The sequence below is a fragment of the Lycium barbarum genome, chromosome 12, assembly GCF_019175385.1.
Source record: "Lycium barbarum isolate Lr01 chromosome 12, ASM1917538v2, whole genome shotgun sequence".
NCBI classification, from domain to species: Eukaryota; Viridiplantae; Streptophyta; class Magnoliopsida; order Solanales; family Solanaceae; genus Lycium; species Lycium barbarum.
In genome coordinates, this window is record NC_083348.1 from 35,391,978 (window position 1) to 35,416,106 (window position 24,129).

At 35.6% G+C, this 24,129-nt stretch overlaps 2 protein-coding genes and 1 non-coding gene across 6 annotated transcripts; 2 read left to right on the top strand and 1 right to left on the bottom strand.

The window, feature by feature from the left end:
• Positions 1 to 8,610: 8,610 nt before the first annotated feature.
• LOC132622203 (ferredoxin--NADP reductase, leaf-type isozyme, chloroplastic-like) lies at positions 8,611 to 12,613 on the top strand. 4 transcript variants are annotated; one of them, XM_060336764.1, is made up of 10 exons: positions 8,611 to 8,880; positions 9,087 to 9,339; positions 9,613 to 9,746; positions 10,177 to 10,255; positions 10,407 to 10,498; positions 10,588 to 10,665; positions 11,201 to 11,263; positions 11,351 to 11,585; positions 12,062 to 12,195; positions 12,330 to 12,613. In XM_060336764.1, exons 1-9 carry the CDS (start codon positions 8,644 to 8,646, stop codon positions 12,127 to 12,129), a joined length of 1,239 nt encoding a protein of 412 aa, XP_060192747.1. In that variant the 5' UTR covers positions 8,611 to 8,643; the 3' UTR covers positions 12,130 to 12,195; positions 12,330 to 12,613. The 4 variants fall into 4 exon arrangements, with proteins under 4 accessions (XP_060192747.1, XP_060192748.1, XP_060192749.1 ...); XM_060336765.1 differs by having other exon boundaries at positions 12,345 to 12,613; XM_060336766.1 differs by having other exon boundaries at positions 8,613 to 8,880; positions 9,105 to 9,339.
• Positions 12,614 to 13,643: 1,030 nt separating this feature from the next.
• On the top strand, positions 13,644 to 13,719 carry TRNAR-ACG (transfer RNA arginine (anticodon ACG)). The gene has a single exon. It is a non-coding gene; the product is annotated as a tRNA-Arg (tRNA).
• Positions 13,720 to 18,784: 5,065 nt separating this feature from the next.
• Positions 18,785 to 20,783, bottom strand: LOC132623152 (pectinesterase-like). The gene is made up of 3 exons (XM_060337860.1): positions 20,312 to 20,783; positions 19,328 to 19,716; positions 18,785 to 19,222 (listed from the first exon to the last, which is right to left on the bottom strand). The coding sequence occupies exons 1-3, from the start codon at positions 20,658 to 20,660 to the stop codon at positions 18,932 to 18,934; spliced, it is 1,029 nt and encodes a 342-aa protein (XP_060193843.1). The 5' UTR covers positions 20,661 to 20,783; the 3' UTR covers positions 18,785 to 18,931.
• Between the last annotated feature and the right edge of the window lie 3,346 nt (positions 20,784 to 24,129).

A 24,129-nucleotide genomic window follows, 5' to 3' on the forward strand; every position in this document is an offset into this window, starting at 1 on the left:
GTTGTTGTTGTTGTTGTGAAGATAGACTTTCAATACAGGCATGAATTATCCAGCATTTTATTGTTGGAAGACAATTATCAAACAGTTCGACTACAGACAACCTTATGAATTGCCCACAATTTTTCAACTTTACAAACTTGATTTCCAGAGGAGTCCTCCAAACACAACTGCCTACAAAGTAAAAACTTTCTTTCTTAGTTTTAACTTCAAATACGCTATTTTCAACTTCAAATCCAGTGTTTACCAAACGCCCATGAAAATTTTGAGTGAAAACAAGTAATTCACTTTTAATACACCTTCAAACCAGTATTTCAATATTTTGCATGAAATTACACGAATATCAGTATTTTCAAATACTTATAGCCAAGTAAATACTAAAATTGTATTCAATACCCAAATGGTAACTCCGACCTTCTATGTTAAATCAGCCATTGTGCATCTTTTCAGACCTTCTTTTTCAGGACCATGATATTCATAATTTAGAATATATGAATGAATGCAACCAACGCATAGAATTGAAAAATTATTTCAGCTCCTAGTTCAAACACAGAAGATTTAGAAGGGGAAAAAAGGCTTTGAAGTAAAGGAGCAAAATACACAGGAAAAGGCTGTTGTATTTCATTGACAATATGCTGTTTAAATACAAATAATTATGTGGTAACAGATCCCACAATATCAGTAAAATTAATGAATCCTATCAAGCAATTAAAGGTATAAGAATCAGAAATATACTATACAAAATCAAGAATATATGATACTGATATGAAAAATATTCTATCCTAATTTAGCTCCATTATGCGCCCTCAAGTTAGGGGGTGGTGGAACGACCCCTAACTTGGAGACAGCCCGTTGAGTTTGTGCTTTGGATAAGCGCTTAGTAAGTAGGTCAGCTAGCTGGTCAGCTGAGTGAACGTGGACTATGCGAAGCTATTGACGTTGAACCTGATCCCTGACAAAATGAAAATCAATGGCTATGTGCTTCATTCGACTGTGGAAAACTGGATTTTGGCACAAGTAGGTGGTGCCGATGTTGTCACAGTAGATAGTTGGTGCATTATCAAGAGAGATACGAAGCTCTTTGAGAATATTGGTGAGCCAATTTGTCTCGGCAACGGCATGAGCAACAACACGATACTCAGCCTCAGTTGAAGATCGAGCGACTGTTCTTTGTTTCTTCGACGACTAACTGATTGGTGTTAATCCAAGATAGATAATATAAGCAGAAGTAGAAGTGCGATCATCGTAGTCACCTGCCCAATCGGCATCGCTATAGACATGGAGGGAAGCATTAGATCCGCGACGAAAAAGAATTCCGTGATGGATAGTTGATTTGAGATACTGAAGGAGACGCTTCACTGCTTGCCAGTGTGTGTGAGGTGGCTGGTGCATAAATTGAGAAAGCTTATTAACAGCAAAACTTATGTCCGGTATAGTAAATGCAAGATATTGGAGCTTGCCAATTGCACTTCGATATTGCTTCGCATCTGTAGGAGGGGAGCCATCATTCAATCGAAGTGCACTCGTGGTAGAGAGAGGTGTTGAGACACCCTGATAGTCCTGCATAGAGAACTCCTGCAACACGTCCATTATGTACTTGGTCTGAGAAAGAAATAAGCCATCCGATTGAGGAATTACTTCAATGCCCAAGACAAAATGTAGGGGGGCAAGGTCTTTGAGAGAGAAACGGTTGGAGAGTGCCTTCTTGATGTTGTTAATGGTTTGAATGTTATTTCCTTTAATAACAATGTCATCTACATATACAAGCAAGAAAATGACAGTTGCGTGAGAATGTAAGGTAAATAAAGAGTGATCAGAATGAGTCTTGCGAAAACCAGCAGAGGTGAGAAAATTTGTGAGCTCGGTGTACCAAGCACAAGGTGCTTTTTTGAGACCATATATGGCCTTATTCAGTCTGCATACATAGTTCGGGTAATCGGGATTCTCAAAACCTTTGGGTTGTTTCATGAAGACTTCCTCTGTCAATGTACCTTGTAAGAAAGAATTCTTTATGTCTAGTTGATGAAGCGACCACTTGTTTTGTGTGGCGATGGCAACTACTGTCCGAACGGTTGTTGGTTTGACAACGGGACTGAAAGTATCAACATAATCGATTCCAGATCGCTGAGTGAAACCTTTTGCTACAAGGCGAGCCTTGTACCGTTCAATCGATCCGTCGGCTTTGTGCTTGATGCGAAAAATCCATTTATTCTCCACAATATTTTGTTGATCAGATGGAGGGACAAGGTCCCATGTTTTGTTACTCATGAGGGCTTAAAATTCACTCTGCATAGCTTTTCTCCATGGTGGGTCCTTGGAAGCTTATTTGATTGTGACTGGTGGTATTTGTGATGTGACTGTGGCCATGGACGCATACTTTGGATTGGGCTTAGAAATTTGATTTTGGGAAGGAGTGACAGGGCGATGAGGTAGTGAAGGTTGGTCGGTCTGAGAAGGGACGTTAGGTTGTGTTGAGTGGTGTTGTTGAGGAGGGGAATCAGAAGGGGTAATCGTGTGCGAATCAATAGGAGAGGAAGAAATATTGAGAGGGGAGAAAGTTACCTGATTTTTTCTGATGGCATTACTCTCTGACTGAGGGTGCACAACTATTGCTGGTCTAGTAGAGTCATTTGTACGAAGAACCGAGTTTGGATCTTTGATCGGGAGCGGACTGCGTAGAGTAATAGGAAAAAATAATTTATGATTTGGAGAATATTGAGTAAAAGGTGATGTATTTGAATTAGATATAGAATTAAACCATGAAATATTATGAGAGGATCCTTTGTATTTGAAAAAAATATTTTCATAAGGAAAAATATTTTCCAGGAATTTAACATCTCGGGAGAAATATATTTTTGAGGATTCGGGATCAAAGCATTGATGACTATGAAAGTGAGTGGAGAATCCTAAGTAGACACATGGTGTGGATCTTGGTTCAAGTTTATTTTTAGTATATGGTTTTAGCCAAGGATAACATAAACAACCAAACGTAAAAACTGAGGAAATATTGGGAGTGGTACCAAAGAGAGCTTGATATGGTGAAATATTAGTAGAGGATGCAGGAAATCTATTAATTAAGTAAACAACAGTTTGGCAAGAAAAGCTCCAAAATTGGGGTGGTAGTGATGCTTGGTGAAGCAGGGTTCTAGCAGTTTCTATAATGTGTCTATGACGTCTTTCAGCTAAGGCAATTCTCTGTGGCTTATATGGGGGAGAGGATAAATGTTGAATGCCAAATTCAACAAGAAGTGATTTTAGTCCCTTAAATTCTCCTCCCCTATCAGAATAGAGGGTGAGAATCTTAGTATTAAAAAAGTTCTCAATAAGTGACCGAAATTCAGAAAAAACCTTGAGCACATCATTTTTTGTTTAAGTGTATAAAGCCAAATATATTTTGTAAATTGATCGACAAAAATAACATAATAACGCTTTTGATCAAGGGAGATAACAGGTGAAGGATCCCAAACATCTGTGTAAAGTGTTTCAAAGGGCCTTGAACTTTGCAAAGAGTTCTGTGAGAAAGGAATCCTGTGGCTTTTATTGCAATTGCATGAATTACAAGATTGAAAATTATCAAAATAAGGCAAATGGTAATTTCTTAAAAGAAGCTTCAAAAGATAGATATTAGGATGTCCTAAACGATGATGCCACAGAGATATAGGAACTTTAAAAGTATTTGTTGTGTAGGCTGCAGGAGATGAATACGATGAAGTCGCAAACTTTGGCCATTCGTACAAATCATCTCTATTCCTGCCTTGTAATAGTGGTGCCCCCGTAGTCAGTGCCTTCACAACAAAAGAAAAAGGAAAGAATTCAATAGATGTTTGGTTTTGCTGACAAAATTTTGAAACATATATAAGATTCTTTTTAATAGATGGAGCACGTAGAATATTATGTAATGAGAAGGAACGAATGGGAGTATTTAGTGTAGTGGAACCAGTGTGGGTTATCGAAATACCATTACCATCACCCATTGAAACTTGTTCAAGACCCGTGTATTCATGTGGAGAGGCTATGCTTTGAGGATCAATAGTAATATGATGTGAAGCACCGGTATCCAGAATCCAAGGAGCAGCAGCAGAAGAAGATCGAGCAGCATACATAGCCTTGGCTTCAATATGATATGTGACTTTGAACAACAAACATTTGCAGTGTGGCCAAATTTTTCACACAATTGACATTGAATTTGCATTTTGGCCTGCAAAGGAATGGAGGGACGCCATGGCTGGGAGAAGTTGCCATTGCTTTGAGTGTTTTGGTTAGCAATCCAGGAGGAGTAGCTTGGGGATGCCACTGAGGCTGACCAGACCAGCGGTGAGTTTGCCTATTGCCATTGTTATTATTATTGGTTGTTCTCTGTGCAACTTGAGCAGTGATGGGAGTTGTTGGTTTCTTCATTTCAGCTTGCTTATGATAAAGTTCATGATTTGTGAGCTTGTGTGCCAATTCTTCATATGATATAGGTGAATCTCTTGAACGAATAACAGTACTTAGGGCTTCATATTCAGGTCCAAGACCACTCAGAATTTTTACAACCAATTCTTCATTCGAAATGCGAGCACCGGCAACAGCTAACTCATCAGTGATAATTCTTATTTCTCTGAGATAATCGGTGACAGATTTTTGATCTCATTGAACTTTGGCCAGGGCATCTCGAAGACTGTAGATCCTGGTTTGAGATCTATTCGCATATGTGGTATGCAAATAATCCCACGCTTCTTTTGAAGTTTCAGTAGAGGCAACTGATGGTGCAATGGTGGAGTCGACAGATGCCATTAAGGCGTTGCCGATGAGATTATCCTGCTGAAACCAGATTTTGAAATCTGGGTTGACAACATCCTGCGTGCCTTGATTAATGGTGCATGGAGGTGGCGTTATGGATCCATCGAGATAACCCATCAAGTCAAACCCATTCATGACCTTTTGGATTTGAGTTTTCCATGTTGCAAAGTTTGCACCACCAGTGAGTTTGATTGGAAGTTGTGCAGTTGGGTTGATGTTAATGATCTGAGTTTTGGTTGCAGCAACATCAATAACAGTGGAAGAGGGGTTGATTTCATTGTTGTTTGGATTAATGTCCGAAGCAGATGAGTCCGCCATTGATTTTAGGTGGTGTTGATAGGGGAAAAGAAAAAAAAAACTTTGTGAATGAGATGGGAAGATGATTGAGAGTCTATACTCGTTTGAGTGTTGATTGCCCTGATACCATAAAGGAGCAAAGTACACAGGAAAAGGCTGTTGTATTTCATTGACAATGTGCTGTTTAAATACAAAGAATTATGTGGTAACAGATCCCACAATATCAGTAAAATTAATGAATCCTATCAAGCAATTAAAGGTATAAGAATCAGAAATATACTTTACAAAATCAAGAATATATGATACTGATATGAAAAATATTCTATCCTAATTTAGCTCTGTTATGAAGCACCTGATATTATTGAAGTAACAGTGTCTGTTCTTATGTGACATCTGTGTCCAAATATTCTATTTTACATTATGACTGATTCACTTCCAACTGTTGAGGATATTTCATGCCAATATTTGTCAATTTAAACAGCTCTTAAAGTCCTGTGTCCACCATCTTCACTCTACATCAAGTAAACTGAATATTTGCAGCATTGCAATAAAGAAATTAAATTTTCTCCAGATAATGGGATTTATCTTGCAATAAAGAGCGATGAAGGGTCAAATATTGTTTTGCCACCAGATGTTAATAACAAGTGTTTAAAAAATTATCTGATGAAGGATAAAGCCCCCTTGGATGCAGGCATAAAATGTTTTCTCACCCTACCAAAAAAAAAAAAAAAGGATCTCAGTCGAAATTTGACTATATGGCTCACAACAACACAAGTAAAATAGTTAATTTCATATCTAATCACTAAATATTTTGCTGCATAACAGTAATAACGAAACTATTTCTATCACATTAAAGTATTTAAACTTTACCCAACCACGACAGTAAAGTCATAAAATATATTTTGTCACATTAAAATAACTAAACTATGTAAGTATGTATGAATTTTGGGTAAATATCTCAAAAGGTCACTCGAAAGTCATTTAACTTTATTTTGTATCAATAAGATCACTCAACTTAGAACTTTTCTCTTATAAAATCACTCAACTATATTTGTCATAAAAAAAATAGAGTAAATCCCACTTAACCCCCTTAACCTTTTTGCTTTGAAAACAATATCCTTTCACCTTTTGAATGGGACAATAAACCCTTTGATCTTAGATCTAATGGTCAAGATGAATTGACAAATTTTATATATTTTAAAAATGTGATATATTATTGCTCATATTTTTAAAATATAAAAAAATTACCAAAAGGAACTCAATAATAGTACATATAAAATTAGCAAACTCGTCTAACTGCTCTAACATTTTTTATGCAAGTACATATTACCTCATGCTCCTTTGGCGTGAAATAAAACTTCCTTTGCTTTAACAATTTACTGAGTTTTAAAATTATAAAATATCTGATTTTTAAGATTCAAACTGTAAATTTTTAGTTATTATGCTTACGAGTGAAATGTTTTAAAAAATATAAACTATTTAATATGTAAGAATGACATAAAATATTACGATATATCCAACTAGTTAATCTAAAAATTTGGATGCTGAAATCAAAAGAGGAAAAGTAAATAGAACAAGAGATAGTTGAAATATTAATTTTTCAAAACTGGAACTTTAATTTATATGTAATACTATAAATTGATTTTCTTAATAAAATTGTAAGAATGCATGTTAGAATCCTACTAATTAAGGATCATTTGTGAGCTTTTAAAAATACATAAAATTTGTCAATTCACCTTGACTGTTAGATTTAAGATGAAGGGGGTTTATTGTCTCATTCAAAAGGGGAAGGGGGTATTGTTTCTCAAATCCAAAAAGTTAAGGGGGTTTAGTGGGATTTTTTTTATGACAAATATGATTGATACAAAACAAAGTCGAATGACTTTGCTATATAATTCCTCGTAGTTGAGTGACCTTTTGAAATATTTCAGAATGTCATTTCGGGCAAAAAAAATGACGAGAATGTCATTTCAAGCAAAAAAAATTGACTACCCATATTAAATTAATAGGCAACTAAAAAAGCACATTTAAATGAAAAAAAGGGGGGTAAAAAATATAAAAATTTCAGTTCTAGAAAATTTCCAAATCCAACCCCTTTTTATACCCTAATACAAGGACTTTTGACTTTGCTTTTCTTTTTCTGCCTTAGTCGTCCTGCATCGTGTCTATAATGAACATTTAAAATCGAAAGACGTATTCCTTATTTGCCACATATTACAACTTATATTATTGCAAAAGACCTTAGGCTTGAATTATGCAAAGGGCCTGATTTACCCTCTACTATTGAAAATAGTTCACATTTACTCCCGTTATACTTTCGGTCCATTTTTGTCCCTACCGTTACCTAAATAGCAATATTTGCCCCCCATTTGGACGGCAGTCCACCATGGCAATTAAAATTCCACGTGGCCTGACATGTGGATGAGGTGGCATGCCACCTCACCACCCTCTCCGCTCTCCATTTGTTTCTTCTACCTCCAACCACCATTAAAGCCACACAATTTCTGCAAATTAGATTCAAGTAACTTAAAAATAGATCTGCAAACCCTAAACCTAAAAATAATTTCTTCTTCCCATTGTTGGGAGCAGCCGCCAACCACCCTCAAACACCGGAAAACCGCCGCAACCACCCTACTGTCGGCGACCACACCACCAAAACAACCTTAACTCCGGCGAACCCATCTCCACAACCACCACACGTCACTGCCTAGTCCTCTCTCTCTCTCACCTTTTCGATACACCACACCACCACCCCCAAGACAACAAAACAACCTTTTTCCCCTTTCTCCTCCATCTCAACCCAAATGAAAAAGAACCCATTACCAATCAAAATCTTTACCCTGTCATACCACTTATCCTCTCAAACCCCAACTCAATCTTCCCACCACCGCCCTCAGATTCATTTGAAATAACCCTCTTATTTTCAAAACTTTCAGGCATTCAATACCCAAATGTTGTATTTTTTACACAATGATGAACACTTTTTCTTAATCTTTCATATTATCGTAAAGATTTAGCAGAAAGATTAGCAATGATGTTAATGCTTACAAGAGTTAAAAGACATTTTTTTATGTTATTGAAAGATTTAAACTTTTTATCTAAAAGTATCTTCAGATTTGTCAAATGGGTTTTAAGAATTTTAATGGTTGTGACGTTTTTGGGTTGAAGTTAGATAAATGGACAGTATCAGGCTAAAGTGATAGTAGTGGCGGTTATGGTGATTCCGGTGAGATGGGTTAGCAAAAAAGAAGATGTAATTGTTGGAGGAGATGGTGGTGGGGTGTGACTTCAATGGTGGTTGGAGGTGGCTTTGTTTGTTTGTAGAAGAAAGAAATGGAGAGGGGAGAGGGTGGTCAGGCTCATCCAAATGTCAGGCCACGTGGAATTTTAATTGCCATGGTGGACTGCCGCCCAAATGGGGGGCAAATATTGCTGCTTAGGTAACGGTAGGGGCAAAAATGACCAAAAGTATAATGGGGAAATGTGAACTATTTTCAATAATAGAGGGGAAAATCAGGTTCCCTTTTTCTTATCCTCACATGTGGCTCTTCCAATCTCCTCCACACAATGCTTAATCAACTCATAACTCCAGAAAAAGATCCTACCCCCTTCCTTTGTCCTAAAATTATTCTTATCAACCAACATTTTGATACACCACTCTTAATTTCTTATAGTACTATATTTCTCAGCATCATAACCATGGCTGCTGCATTAAGTGCTTCAGTCTCTCTTCCATCCTCTAATTCCACTTCTCTTTCCATCAGAACCACCTTTATTTCCGCGGAAAAAATCACTTTCAACAAGGTACACTTTTTTATCCAAATTTGTTTCTTTAATTTCCTTGTTCAACCTTCAACTCAGACATTGTGACAAGATATATTTCACTTATTAATCAGTGTAATTTAACACGTTGTAGAAGATCAACCATCTTTTTTTCTAGATTACTTATTCCACTGATCATGGATAGTGAAATTTAATTACCTTTGAAGTGACTTCATAGTGTACACAAGTTATATTTGTTTGAGCAGGTTCCTTTGTCCCACAGAAATGTATCAGTTGGCAGAAAAGTGTCTCCTATTAGAGCTCAAGTCACAACAGAAGCTCCTGCAAAGGTTGAGAAGGTATCAAAGAAACAGGACGAGGGCGTAGTTGTAAACAAATTCAGGCCAAAGGAACCTTACATTGGTAGATGTCTTCTCAACACTAAGATCACTGGAGATGATGCCCCTGGAGAAACTTGGCATATGGTCTTTTCCACTGAGGGTATCGCCTTAACATAATAGGAGTAGTTCATTTTGTTTTACTGAATTTGTCAAACGATTTAACTTATATACACTACCAATGTAAATAAGTTTTACATTGTTAACATAATTTAACATGTCGTAGTAGGTTATCTGACTTATGTTTTCATGTAACTAGTTTCACTTATTATGAATTAGGTGATTTGATTGGTTGAGTAAAAATTCTTTTAGCTGTGAAATTAAACTCTTTGTAAACTCTTTGATGTAACTGATTATTTTTATTGGGGTTGATCAGGAGAGATACCATACAGAGAAGGCCAATCCATTGGAGTGATTCCAGATGGTGTTGACAGTAATGGAAAGCCTCACAAGCTCAGATTGTACTCCATCGCTAGCAGTGCCCTCGGTGACTTTGGAGACTCCAAAACCGTAAGCTTTTGAAATTCCAATTCATTCAAACTCTATCCAAAATACTACATGCAGCGGCATACACATCATTTTTTATAATATGTGTCGACTTATTGTCACAATTTGTCTTGTAAGAGTGGTGTTATGGTTTTACTTACTGTCTCAGTTTGATAAGTATTTACTTCGTAGTATTTTCAAGTGGTGTCGGCCCATTGTATATATACACATTATCTTTTAAAAAATCTTCACTATACACATGTGTAAGGAAATCTATTTTTGAAGCGGTGTTGTATGACACCCCTTAGTAAAAGGTGTCCCTCCCACTGATTACACAGGTCATGCTCAGCAGGTTGATTAACATAGGTCAAGTATTTCAATTTCACTAAGATATGTTAGTTAGCTAGCTATCATCCTTCTTCTAGTATTCGTATTAACCAGAGGTTTCATACAGGTGTCTCTGTGTGTCAAAAGGCTTGTCTACACCAATGACAAAGGGGAAATAGTTAAAGGGGTCTGCTCGAACTTCTTATGTAAGAATCAAGGACTCCCTAAAACCATAAACTAAGATAGCAGCACTGATCTTTTTAATTTGGTCTTTTCCACGAAAGTGAAATAAACTCAATGAATATATGATATAGATGCTTATAGCCATGTACTTGCTTTCAAATGTTAATATAATAGGCGACTTGAAGCCTGGAGCTGAAGTTAAGATTACTGGACCTGTTGGGAAAGAAATGCTCATGCCAAAGGATCCCAATGCTACAGTTGTAATGGTAAATATTGCCAGTGCTCCTTCTTATCACTATAACATCAATATGCCCAAGCACAGATGTAATTAGACTTTAATCTTTTCATCTTGCAGCTTGCCACAGGAACTGGAATAGCTCCTTTCCGTGCATTCTTGTGGAAAATGTTCTTTGAGAAGCACGAGGATTACAAGGTATGCCAGAGAAATCATTTTTAACAAATCATTTTTATTGTCGGTTTCATGGACACGCTGAGAAAAGAAAAGGGTTCATTGAAATTTTAAGTAAAAACATTCACTTCTATGAACTAAAAAACTCACGAAGAGGTTAGCTTGAGGAGTCATAAGTATTTTATCTGTTGTCATACAATTGGGATAAAAGGGGTACTGTGATGAATGTAATGGTGAAAATACTAAAGTTGACTATTGTATATTGGAAAATTCAATGTTCTTCTATACCATGCTTTCAAAACATAGGCGGATCTCGGGGCTTTGTGGGTTCAACTGAACCTATAACTTTTGCTCGAACTACATATACAGACGAAAAAAAAATGCTTATGTATAATGAGATCACACTCATTTTGAATCTATTAGATTATGCATTTGCGTATGTAATTAAACTACACAGCTGCTAGCAGAAATTCTTGACAGAGTCGTATGGCTAGAATTTTAGTGGCATTATCTTACCTTATCTCATTATTTCCTTAAATACGGCTTTGGGTTTATGCAGTTCAATGGTTTGGCTTGGCTTTTCTTGGGTGTTCCAACAAGTAGCTCACTGCTTTACAAGGAGGTAATTGGATTCTTCAATGCTTCTTGGATTAAACATTATTAAGTAACAATGCAGGATTAAGATTTATAACTTTGGAACTTGTTGCAGGAATTCGAGAAAATGAAGGAGAAGGCCCCAGAAAACTTCAGACTGGACTTTGCTGTGAGCAGGGAGCAAACTAATGAGAAAGGTGAAAAGATGTACATCCAGACCAGAATGGCTCAATATGCTGAAGAACTATGGACTTTGCTCAAGAAAGACAATACATTTGTGTACATGTGTGGACTCAAGGGCATGGAGCAGGGAATTGATGACATAATGACTTCACTTGCTGAAAGAGATGGTAACATAAGTTCAAATAACTCATTATTCAAACATACACATGCAAAAGAATTCGAGTTTTGTTCACCGCAAGTGATATAAGTTTGTTACATCATCAAGTTAAAGTGGCCTAAAATAACAGGTTACTCTTCATAGCAAGTCTAATTGGTAATTCTAAGGTAGAGCAATTACTACCTACTATAGCCAGTTAACGTATATCAATAGTGTAAAAATGTTTTAAACCGTCAGTGTATATAACTTAAATCCAATATAGACACTCACGACCTAAAAAAAAAAAAAAAAAAAAAAACTAGAATTAACTATAAACTTTGTTGCTAATCCGTCACTAAATTGCTTGGAGCTAACAATTTTTTTTGATAATCCGAATTTTGTTGTTTAGCTACATAAGTTGTTAGTGGCTAATTTCGATTTTTTAGTAGTGGTCTAAATCCACCAGACATATCATTCAAAGCCTAACGTTTGGCTATGTTTTCGAAGGTATTAATTGGGCAGATTACAAAAAGCAGTTGAAGAAGGCAGAGCAATGGAATGTGGAAGTCTACTAAAATTTTTGGTTTCTTTGTACAAATATGAGCAAGTATAGTTTCTCTGCTCTACATTCATGTAGATAGGTAATTCTTCTCTCTGTAATTCTTATTTTATATATATATATATATATATATATATATATATATATATATATTTTTTTTTTTTTTTTTTTTTTTTTTTTTTTTTTTTTTTTTTGGCCTAAAAATTTCATCTTCAGTTCTTGTTGTGACAGCGTTCTGCGATGGCCCTTTGGAAGTTGGATTTTTGAGGGGTATGGATGATAAACGTATTGCTGATTAACCTCCATATGAAATATTAGTCCCTGTGAACTGGAGTTTATTGTTACATACTAATATAGAGGAGCATAGCAGAAATCAATTATAAAGTTGGATGGAAATGTACACCACTGTATTTCCTATAATGTTTTGTGTTTTAGTGAATAAACATATCAGGAATCGGGTATAATACTAAATTACCAATTGAGACTGCTTGTTTGGATGATTGTTACTTGTTATATTGTGCTGTATGGTTATTCTAAGTACAATATTTGTTGTGATCATTACTTAGATTTTATTAAATCTGTTGTTATCTAACCAAAAAAAAAAAAAGAGATTCATTTTGTGTACTGACCGATTTGTGGTGGTTGGATCGTTATATTATTTCACTTTCCGATCCCACTCAGTTGGTTGGTTACTTGAACTTTCACCTTCTTGGTGAGGGTTTGAATCCACGTTATAATCCCCTCTCCCATTTCCTCTTTCCCTACCCACTATGTAAATCAAAAGAATAAATAATAAAAAATAAAAAAAAACCCCTCTGCCCTCCTCCCATAACAAATATTAGTCAATTTGATCACCTAAATTAAAATATTTAACATTTAAAAGAAAATAAATTTCTTACTTCTTTTTGTTCAAATTTATCCTGCCTTTTCCAATTAATGAAGTGTTAATCAAGTAAGATGTTTAATGGAGGGATAAGGAGTAATTTAGACAAATATTATCATAATTAAAGTTATTAAATATCTCTCATAAGGGATATTCAAAAACCTTAAAGATAAAAAATGTACATCTCATAAGAGTTTAGTTCTGGAGTACAAGATATTATTATATCAGTTATATTTTGTGAAAAATAATATTTATATTTGGTTTTTGCTACATATCCATTATATTGGAGGGAGATATGGTCACGCCAACATCTTAAGTGATGACCATATGTTAAAGTCATTTACCAAAGCATATACCTTTCGAAAAATAAAATAAAAAAATATTAAAAGATTGGTAGTGTATAAAATTTTACTACCAATGTAGTTTAACCATTTATAACATGTTATTTATTTATTCTTTTATAGATTCTTAAAAACACATTTTCTAGTTACTATACAAAGTTACTTACATGTATATATTGTAATTAGATTTAAAAATGCCTTAAATAATTTTAATTTTATCTATGACTAGTTTATGAAAATTAAACTAGATTGAATAAAAGCAAACAAATGATATGTAATAGACCCTAGGAGCCATAGCAACAAGTCGACTCCGTGGCTCAATGGATAAGGCGCTGGTCTACGAAACCAGAGATTCTGGGTTCGATCCCCAGCGGAGTGGTCTTTCTCTATAGATAGATATATCGAGCATGTAATACAAGAAGAAAATGTTTTTATTTATTGTCTATTAATTTTGAGAATTTAGCATTAAACATTGAACAAAATTTCCAAATTTGTGTGTGTCTTTCTCTATCTTTCCTTTTTATTGTCCATCAATTTTGAGAATTTAGTATCAAACTTTGAACAACATTTCCAAATTTTTTGTGTAGATAGATATATCGAGCATGTAATACAAGAAGAAAGTGTTTTTATTGTCTATTAATTTTGAGAATTTAGCATTAAACATTGAACAAAATTTCCAAATTTGTGTGTGTGTGTGTATATATATATATATATATATATATATATTTCTTTCCTTTTTATTGTCCATCGATTTTGAGAATTTAGTATCAAACTTTGAAAAACATTTCCAATTTTTTTGTGTAGATAGATATACCGAACATCTAATACAAGAAGAAAGTGTTTTTATTGTCTATTAATTTTGAGAATTTAACATTAAACTTTGAACAAAATTTCCAAATTATTGTGTGTGTATATATATGTTAGGTTTTTGGGTTTTCCCTTTTTATGTGGAATTGGATTAATAAAACCCAATCCAATTAGGTTTTTGGGTTTTCCCTTCCTATGTGGAATTGGATTAATAAAAACCCAATCCAATTTGGACCAGGCCAATTTTGCCCAAATTTCCTCTATATATATAGGATCAATTTAGGTCTTATTCTGACAACACAAGAGTGAATTCATAGCAGCCATATAGAGAGAAAAACGTGAGAGAGAAAGCAGATTTTCGTCTAGAAATTTTCTGCTACAGTAGTCCGCTTTAAACTGCGTTTCCCGATTCGGTAACCGTTGGATCGCGCTGAAATTTGAACTGGGGGTTCTCAACATCTGGTTCTTCGATTGCAACGGCGGAGATCGGATTTTGTGGTCTGTATCTCCAGTTTTCGAGTACGAACAGTAGCTCGTTTTGGGGGGTGATTTCTCTCCTTTCTTCACTGGTTTTGGTGCTATCTTTTATGTATTGTTGTTCCGTGCTTGGCTTTGTTGTTGTAGCCATTTGGAGAACATTGTTGTAACTCTTGTTGATTATAGTGGAGATTTTGTGGGCTGGAGGTCCCGTGGGTGTTTCCTCTTCACCTTGAAGGGGTTTTACCACGTAAATTTGGTGTCTCTTCCATTCGATTTATTTTTGCTTGCTTTGCTATTTTATTGTTGGTATAGCTGCTGCCTGAATTTCCATTTGTGCTAGTGTTTATTGTCTTCTCTTGGTTCAAATAGTGTGGGAGGTTTCGACTTGGGTATTTCTTCCGCTGTTACCTCGTCGTGCAATTTGCTTATTGCTTTTTTCTTCCCAACAAAGTGGTATCAGAGCTTGTGGTTGTATTTGGTTGTGCCAATTGTCTATTTGAATGATGGAGGAAAATATGAGCAAGATGGTTTGTTTAAATGGCAGTAATTACCATATTTGGAAAAACAAGATGAAAGATCTTCTATTTGTCAAGAAATTACATTTACCTATGTTTGCTTCTAAGAAACCCGAGTCTATTGAAGATGAGGATTGAGAATTTGAGCACTTACAGTTTTGTGGCTATATCAGGCAATGGGTTGAAGATAATGTTCGAAATCATATTGTGAATGAGACAAATGCTAAAAGCTTGTGGGAAAAGCTCGAGACACTTTATGCTTCGAAAACTGGCAATAATAAGTTGTTCATACTGAAACAATTGATGAATATTAGATACAAGGAGGGCAGCCCTATTTCTGATCATATCAATGATTTTCAGGGTGTCCTTGATCAACTGTCTGGAATGGGTGTCAAGTTTGATGAAGAAATACAGGGACTTTGGCTTCTTAATACTTTGCCAGACTCTTGGGAAACCCTTAGAGTTTCTTTGACCAATTCTGCTCCCAGTTATGGTGTAGCTATGGAATATGCTAAGAGTAGTGTTTTGAATGAAGAGATGAGAAGAAGATCTCAAGCTTCGTCTTCTTCAACTTCACACTCCGATGTTTTGGTTACTGAAGACAGGGGGAGAAGTAACTTCAGACGTTAGAATGACAGAGGCAAAAGTAGAAGCAAGTCAAGATCCTCGAGGTACAAGACTCTTACATGTGACTATTGTCACTTGAAAGGACACATCAAGAAACATTGCTACAAGTTTAAGAGAGACCAGAAAAAGCAAAAGAAAGAAGGCGATAATGAAAATCGTGTTGTTGTTGTTGCTGAAAATGATCTTCTTGTTGCTTGTGGTAAAAATGATATCAATCTTGTTTTTTATTAGTCTACCTGGTTTGTGGATTCAGGTGCCACTTCTCATGTCACGCCAAAGAAGGAATTATTTTCTTCTTATACTCCAGGTAATTTTGAAAATTTACGAATGGGCAATGATAGTGAGGTTGAGGTACTTGGTATTGGCACAGTTTGCTTGAAAAGTAAGAACGGGTCGAGGTTGGTTCTTAACAATGTCAAGCATGCTCCAGATGTTCGGCTGAATTTAATTTCTGTAGAAAATATTGATGATGATGGTTATGATCAAACCATTGGTGGTGGCCAGTGGAAGCTTTTTAAAGGTTCAATAGTTGTGGCTCGAGGTTACAAGATGTCTGACTTGTACTTATTTCAGAGCTCCATTTGTGGTAACTCAGTAAATTTGGTGGAGAATGATACTTCATCAGAATTATGGCATAGAAGGCTGAGTCATATGAGTGAGAAGGGGATTGATAACTTGGCTAAGAAGAATTTGCTTTATGGAGTGAAACAAGCAAAGTTAAAGAGATGTGTTCATTGCTTAGCCGGGAAACAGAAAAGAGTTTCTTTTCAGAGTCATTCACCTTCAAGAAAGCTGGATTTGCTGGAGTTGGTACATTCTGATTTATGTGGTCTTTTTAAAGTAAGCTCTTGTGGTGGTGCACTTTACTTTGTGTCTTTTATTGATGATCATTCTCGCAAACTCTGGGTATTTCCTTTGAAGTCCAAGGATCAAGTACTTGATGTGTTCAAGACTTTTCAGGCCTTGGTTGAGAGACAGACAGGGAAGCAACTAAAATGCATCCGCTCAGAAAATGGTGGTGAATACATTGGTCCCTTTGATAATTATTGTAGACAGCAGGGTATTCGGCATCAGAAAACTCCTCCAAAGACTCCTCAGTTAAATGGTTTAGCAGAGAGGATGAACAAAACTCTAGTTGAGAGGGTTAGATGTTTGCTTTCAGATGCTAAGTTGTTAGATTCATTTTGGGCAGAAGCACTTAGTACTGCTGCTTATGTTATCAATTTATCTCCTACTATTGCCTTGGATGGTGATGTCCCTGACAGAGTTTGGTTTGGTAAGGATGTCTCTTATGCTCATCTGAGAGTCTTCGGGTGTAAGGCCTTTGTGCATGTTCCTAAGGATGAGAGGTCAAAGCTGGAAGTTAAAACTAGGCAGTGTATCTTTATTGGTTATGGTCAAGACGAATTTGGCTATCGTTTCTATGATCCAGTTGAGAAGAAACTTGTTAGAAGCCGTGATGTTGTGTTCTTTGAAGACCAAACAATTGAAGATTTTGAAAAAGCTGAGAAGGTTGATTCTCAGAGCAATGAAATCTTAGTTGATGTTGATCCAGTTCCTGTGACTATTGCACCTGAAGAAAATCTTCAAAATAATAAAGATCAAGTTGATAATGAAGATAGTGATCATGTTCAGAATGACCAACATGATGCTGTTGATGCTCCAGTGGAAGATGATGTGGTTGGCCAGCAACCTGTTGCTATTGATGCTCCAGAGAGTTCTCTCAGAAGATCTATTAGAGAGAAAGTACCTTCATCTCGTTATTCTCCCAATGAGTTTGTACTCTTGACTGATGGGGCAGAACCTGAAAATTTTGATGAGGCCATGGATAGTGAAGAAAAAGAAAGGTGGTTTGATGCTATGCAAGATAAGATTAAATCCTTGCATGATAATCATATATTTGATCTGGTTAAGCTTCCTAGAGATAGAAAAGCTTTGAAAAACAGGTGGGTTTTTAGGGTGAAACATGAAGATGTTAACCCAGTTCCACGGTACAAGGCTAGATTGGTTGTCAAGGGCTTTAATCAGAAGAAGGGAGTTGATTTTGATGAAATCTTTTCTCCGGTTGTGAAGATGTCATTCATTCAGGTTGTCCTAGGCTTGGCTGCGAGTCTAGATTTAGAGTGTTACTTGATCGCCGGGATGGCGGTTTCCTCCACATAGTCGGGAGGGGGAGAATTGATAGGTTTTTGGGTTTTCCCTTCCTATGTGGAATTGGATTAATAAAACCCAATCCAATTAGGTTTTTGGGTTTTCCCTTCCTATGTGGAATTGGATTAATAAAAACCCAATCCAATTTGGACCAGGCCAATTTTGCCCAAATTTCCTCTATATATAGGATCAATTTAGGTCTTATTCTGACAACACAAGAGTGAATTCATAGCAGCCATATAGAGAGAAAAACGTGAGAGAGAAAACAGATTTTCGTCTAGAAATTTTCTGCTACAGAAGTCCGCTTTAAACTGCGTTTACGATTCGTTAACCGTTGGATCGTGCTGAAATTTGAACTGGGGGTTCTCAACATCTGGTTCTTCGATTTCGACGGCGGAGATCGGATTTTGTGTCTGTAGCTCCAGTTTTCGAGTACGAACAGTAGCTCGTTTTTGGGGGTGATTTCTCTCCTTTCTTCACTGGTTTTGGTGCTATCTTTTATGTATTGTTGCTCCGTGCTTGGCTTTGTGGTTGTAGCAATTTGGAGAACATTTTTGTAACTCTTGTTGATTATAGTGGAGCTTTTGTGGGCCGGAGGTCCCGTGGGTGTTTCCTCTTCACCTTGAAAGGGTTTTACCACGTAAATTTGGTGTCTCTTCCATTCGATTTATTTTTGCTTGCTTTGCTATTTTATTGTTGGTATAGCTGCTGCCTGGATTTCCATTTGTGCTAGTGTTTATTGTCTTCTCTTGGTTCAAATAGTGTGAGAGGTTTCGACTTGGGTATTTCTTCCGCTGTTACCTCGTCGTGCAATTTGGTTATTGCTTGTTTCTTCCCAACAATATATATATATATATATATCGAGCATGTAATACAAGAAGAAAGTGTAGGAATAATTTTCTCTGTATTTTATTTCTCTGTGTGGAATAACACAAAAGTACATTGGGATGGAGGTCATGTATACCTTGCTAATTTTGACATTTAATTGTGTCTAAGTGGAAAGAGGAGATGCTTTTAAACTAAATCAAGTGCATTTGGTATTTCTGTGGGTATCCATTCATATCCATGGAGAAAGTTTCGAACAGTAAAGTTAGAAGCTTCATTCTTTGAAATATTTCTTTCCCAGTTCACTCTGAGACTTGTGTTTGCTCCTGGCCCTGTGTTATGATACTCAGCAAAATATATATCTTCTTTTTTTCCATGCCATTGAGCCCAACCTTCAGGATCGATAAAGTCATCTAGATAACTTGACATGATGATTGTTCGAGAGTGACTTTTCCAAGACCTTCCAAGAAAGACTCGTACCTGTTGACACATAATATTATTAAATAATTAAGTAGTTAAAAGTGTGTTCTGTTAAATAAGTTTAAATTTTTAAATAGCATGATCACACAGTTTAACCAATATTACCTTTGGTTCATGCTCGCGCAGATCTTGCATGACGTTTATGGTGCAACCTTGAAGGACGATAGCAGTATCTTCGTTTTTGTGTTTTCTTCCTTGGGCAGTTATTGTCACTTCATTTTGATTATCTTCAGGTCTTTTAGCATAGATATTGCAATTTTGAAAAATGACTTTCGCATTACCAAATATGAAGTCTACAGTACCATAGACATCACAATCTCTGAAATATTGGACACCTTTTTTTGTGTAAGGTGTATCTTGATACCCATCGAACTTGCATCTGTAGAATGTAACGTGGTCACCTGAAATACTCGCTGCAACTGCTTGGTGCATAGATGGTCCAGCAGTGTTTTGGAATGTGATATCTTGTGCTATGAATCCATAGCCATGTACATCTGTTAGAGAAAAAGAGATAAACTAATTAAGTGATCTTTCATAATAATTCAAATAATTACATTATATTAGTGCATGCAGTGCTAGGATTGTTAATCTCTCTTTTGGTAGTACTATATTCTGCATGTTCTTTAGGAATGATTTTGGAAGTTTAACTTCTATACAGTGACAACGTAAAAAGCTTTTTTTGTAATATTAGGTCACTTAAACAATAAAGAGTACAGTCAGGTCACTGAAAGATAGGTACACATGTAACTCCCTATTTACACATGTAACTCCCTATAATAAGTGACTCAGTAATTTAAAAATAAGGTCCGCCAATAACCTGCTATAAGTCTATAATAGGTAAAAAAAACTTGTGTTGACAGTGCATATATATATGTTACTCCAGTTAAATCCTTCTTCAATTATCTGATAGCACATATAATTTTTAAATACAAAGATATATTATAAGTTATGTAATGGTAGTGGAATTAGTAACCTAGAAAATAATATAAATAATTTACTATAACAAATTAAAATACAGTAGGAGCTAGAGAGATCCTTGGAACAAAGAAAGATCTTTATAAAAAGGAGATAGGTCATTAGCCAACTGACCTGCTGTAGCTGTGTCGCTTGTTTGGAAGCCAGTCCCATTGCTTTTAGATCCTGTTATGATGGTACGGTCCACTCCTTCACCAATGAATGTAATGTTAGTTTTATGTTTATCAACAAAAACAGATTCATTATATGTCCCCTCTTTGATCTTGATGTTGTATCTCGTTTCACTGTTAGTAGGAGCTGCTTGTAATGCCTCTGTTATGGTCTTGAAATCTCCACTTCCATCTATTGCAACTATGGCATCGAAATGATCAGAAGAAGGAGAAGGAGGAGGAGAGCTCTCTAAACCCCAAAATATTGTTGATAATAACGCTAATAAACCGAGTGTCATCTCTTTTTTCTGCATAGTGTTTAATATTTTGTTTCTCTTTCTTCAGCACCTGTCCTTTATCCAAAAGCATCAAAAAAGATGTAACCATAATAAGAATAAAAGAAAAAAATATTCCAAAAATACTTTTGTACATTGACAGTGTAATTGTTGTACACTATCATGTCACCTAAAATTTTTTTGTTTGCTTATAATATATAAGTGAAATTAGTTACCTGAAAAATAAGACAAGCAACCTCGCATAACATGTTAAAATAATATTGCACTAGCTGACTAGCAACATACAATTTTGTTTCACATAATCTCAAAGAAGAAAAAGAACTTAAGTGTCAAACTTACCTAATGCCTTGATTTAGTATGGCAAAGTATAAAGTTAGCCTCGGTATTTTGAATCAATTTCTTGCTTCCCAAAATCTGATTTATCCTGGACTGTTAGTTACGTATATATAAGGAGAAAATTAACTTGTTTGCATGGCTAATTGCATTCCTACTTAATTAGGAAGTTCAATATATTTATGAAACTTAGCTAATTAAACCATCAGTAACTTTACTGCAAAATGGAGACATTGAAATTCTGTGATGTTAGCTCTTTTCCTACGTACCAAAAGAGCTGGTTAATTTAGATGTTGCATTTAATTGCACTTCAAGATAATGCTTTTATGAAAGTTATACATATAATTAAATGAGCATTAATTCATCTGCTTTATAAGGTGAACCCAAGTCTTATTCCTAATTAATTTTGCTGTTTAATTAGAACTCATGTTTTGTTTCTGAACTTGGTCAGGAACTTAAACATCAAGTGATTGATAAGGTTGTAACTGTAGCAGGACTAATAAAATTAATGGATACGTCGTTTTTTTTCCCTTCCTTTTTAGTATTCATGTACCTTAATTGAATGTTGCAACCTGAGCTTCCTAATTAATCACTAATTGAACCTATTAATCGTCAAAAACTCAAAATGCCTTTTCTTTTAAATTATTTTGTCTCGTACATTTGGTGATTATGTTGTTCTGAATTGCGCATAGCAGAGTTCTCTTTTATTTATTTCATTTATCTCAATTAATTGATTTCTTATACCATTTTAGATGTACTAATCGTTTGTAGACATTTGGGACTAGTATTATGTTATTTATCATTTATAATGTAATGTGTATTTCTTAATTTTTTTTTGTGCGGAATGTCCTTCAACGGTACTGGTCGTTAATTTTTACCCCTCAAATTGGTGGTCTTTAATTTTTGCCCTTCGCTAAAAACTCCTTGGTTTCGGGTTCGAACCCCTGTTTAGGTAACAATTAAAAAAAAATTCGCAAGGTAGGCCTTCGCTAATTTTTTTTTACTCAGTTGAAATTTTATAAAACTCTGCCTTAAGGCCTAACTTTTGCCCAAATAGGCCTAATTTTGCTACGAAACTCTGCCTTGCGATTTTTTTTTAATTGAGCCGAGATTTGAACCCATTACCTAGGGGTATTAGGCGAAGGGTAAAAATTAAAGACCACCAAATTTGAGGCAAAATTAAAGACCAGTGCCTTTGAAGGGAAATCATGCAAATGACCCTTTTGTCATTTTTTTGTGCGGAATGCCCTTCAAAGGCACCGGTCTTTCATTTTTGTCCCTCAAATTTGAAATCTTTAATTTTTGCCCTTCACCTAAAATCCATGGGTTATGGGTTAGAATCCTCACTCGGTAAAATATTAAAAAAAAAATCGCAAGGAAGAAGTTTTTAGCAAAGTTAAGCTTATTCGAGAAAAAGTTAGGCCTTAAGCTAGAGGTTTGTAAGCTTTCAACTAAGTAAAAAAAAAAAAAATTACCTGAAGAGGCAAAGCAAACTCTGCCTTGCGAATCCAAACTCTACCTTGCTATTTTTTTTTTAAAATTTTTTACTGAGTGGAGGTTCGAACTCAAAATCAAGAAATTTTTACCGGAGGCCAAAAATTAAAAACAACCACTTTAAGGGCCAAAAATTAAGGGCCAGTGCCTCTGAAGGGAAATCGGGCAACTGACCCTATTTTGTCCGCTGAATTAAGGGAACGAAGTTATAGAGAAAAGAGGCCCATTATCTTTCTTCTAAACATTTTTTTGCGCGGATTGTCCTTCTTTTGGGATGGTCTTTATTTTTTGTCCCTCAAATTGGTGGTCTTTAATTTTTGTCCTTCACCTAGTATCTCGAGGTTCTGGGTTCCAATCCCAGCTCAGTAAAAAAAAAAAAAAATTTCAAAACTTTGCTTTAAAGCAGAGTTTTGAAAACAAAATTCTACCTTAAGGCAGAGTTTTGCCCAAAACTCTACCTTAAGGTAGAGTTTGTAATTCTGCCTGACCTTAAATTTTGCATGCAAAACTCTGCCTTGCGAATTTTTTTACTGAGCGGAGGTTCGAAATCAAGGGATTTTTAGCGAAAGGCAAAAATTAAAGACCACCAATGTGAGGGACAAAAATAAAGATCACCCCCAGCGAAGGCCAACCTACAAATTACCCTCTTATTAATTGGGTCATTCCCGACTCTTTTAGCTGATGGGCTCTTATTTATGTGGGCCAGAATACTGGCAATTTGCACTGTTTCCCTTGTTGGGGATGGTCTTTATTTTTTCCCCTCAAATTGTTGGTCTTTAATTTTTGTCCTTAACCTAAAATACCCTGAAGTTCGGGTTCCATGGTCCGTCAAAACAGATCTCGCAAATGAGAGATTCGTTGCAAAAGTTAGGCCTTAGGTTACAAGGCCTAACTTTTGTAGAACTCCAGCAGAGTAATTTTTTTTCTTTTCTTCTACCTTAAGGCAGAATTTGCATTCTGCCTTATAAGACAAACTTTTCTTGAAGCCTTGTCTTACCTTGCGAATTTTTGTTTTTTGGACTGAGAGGGAGTTCCAAACCAAAACCTCGGAGTGTTTTCGGTTAGGGACAAAAATTAAAGACCAGCGCCTTTGAAGGACAATCCGTGCAAAAAAAATGGGGTAATACGACAAGAGTTTTGGGCCATTTGCAAAAATAAACTTGTAAGTCTACCCTTTCAAACATTAGCAACAAATTAAAAATTAGTGCAAACTTAGAGTCTGTTTGGATGGGCTTAAAAAAAGCAGCTTATAAGCCCAAAAAAATAAATAAATGGGGATAGCCCAATTTTTTTTTTTTTTTTTTGAGATAGCCCAACTTATTTTTTTTGGCTTATAAGCTATTTTTTTTAAGCTAAGCCAAACGGGCCAACTTATTTTTTTGGGCTTATTTTAAACATAAAATGGCTTATAAGCTGGCCAGCCAAACACTCAAAAAAGTTGAAAATAGCTTATAAACTGTTTTCTGCAAGTTATTAGCCAAGCCAAACAGGCTCTTAACCATTTTTAGTTAAATGAATTAATTTTGGAAAAATATGTTCATTGAATACCATCAGCAAACCACCACACCCACCAATCAAAACTACCAGCCTGCCAATTATCATTCTAACTTCACACATAGGTTGATTGAATTACTATAATACGAGTAACTATTAGTAATAG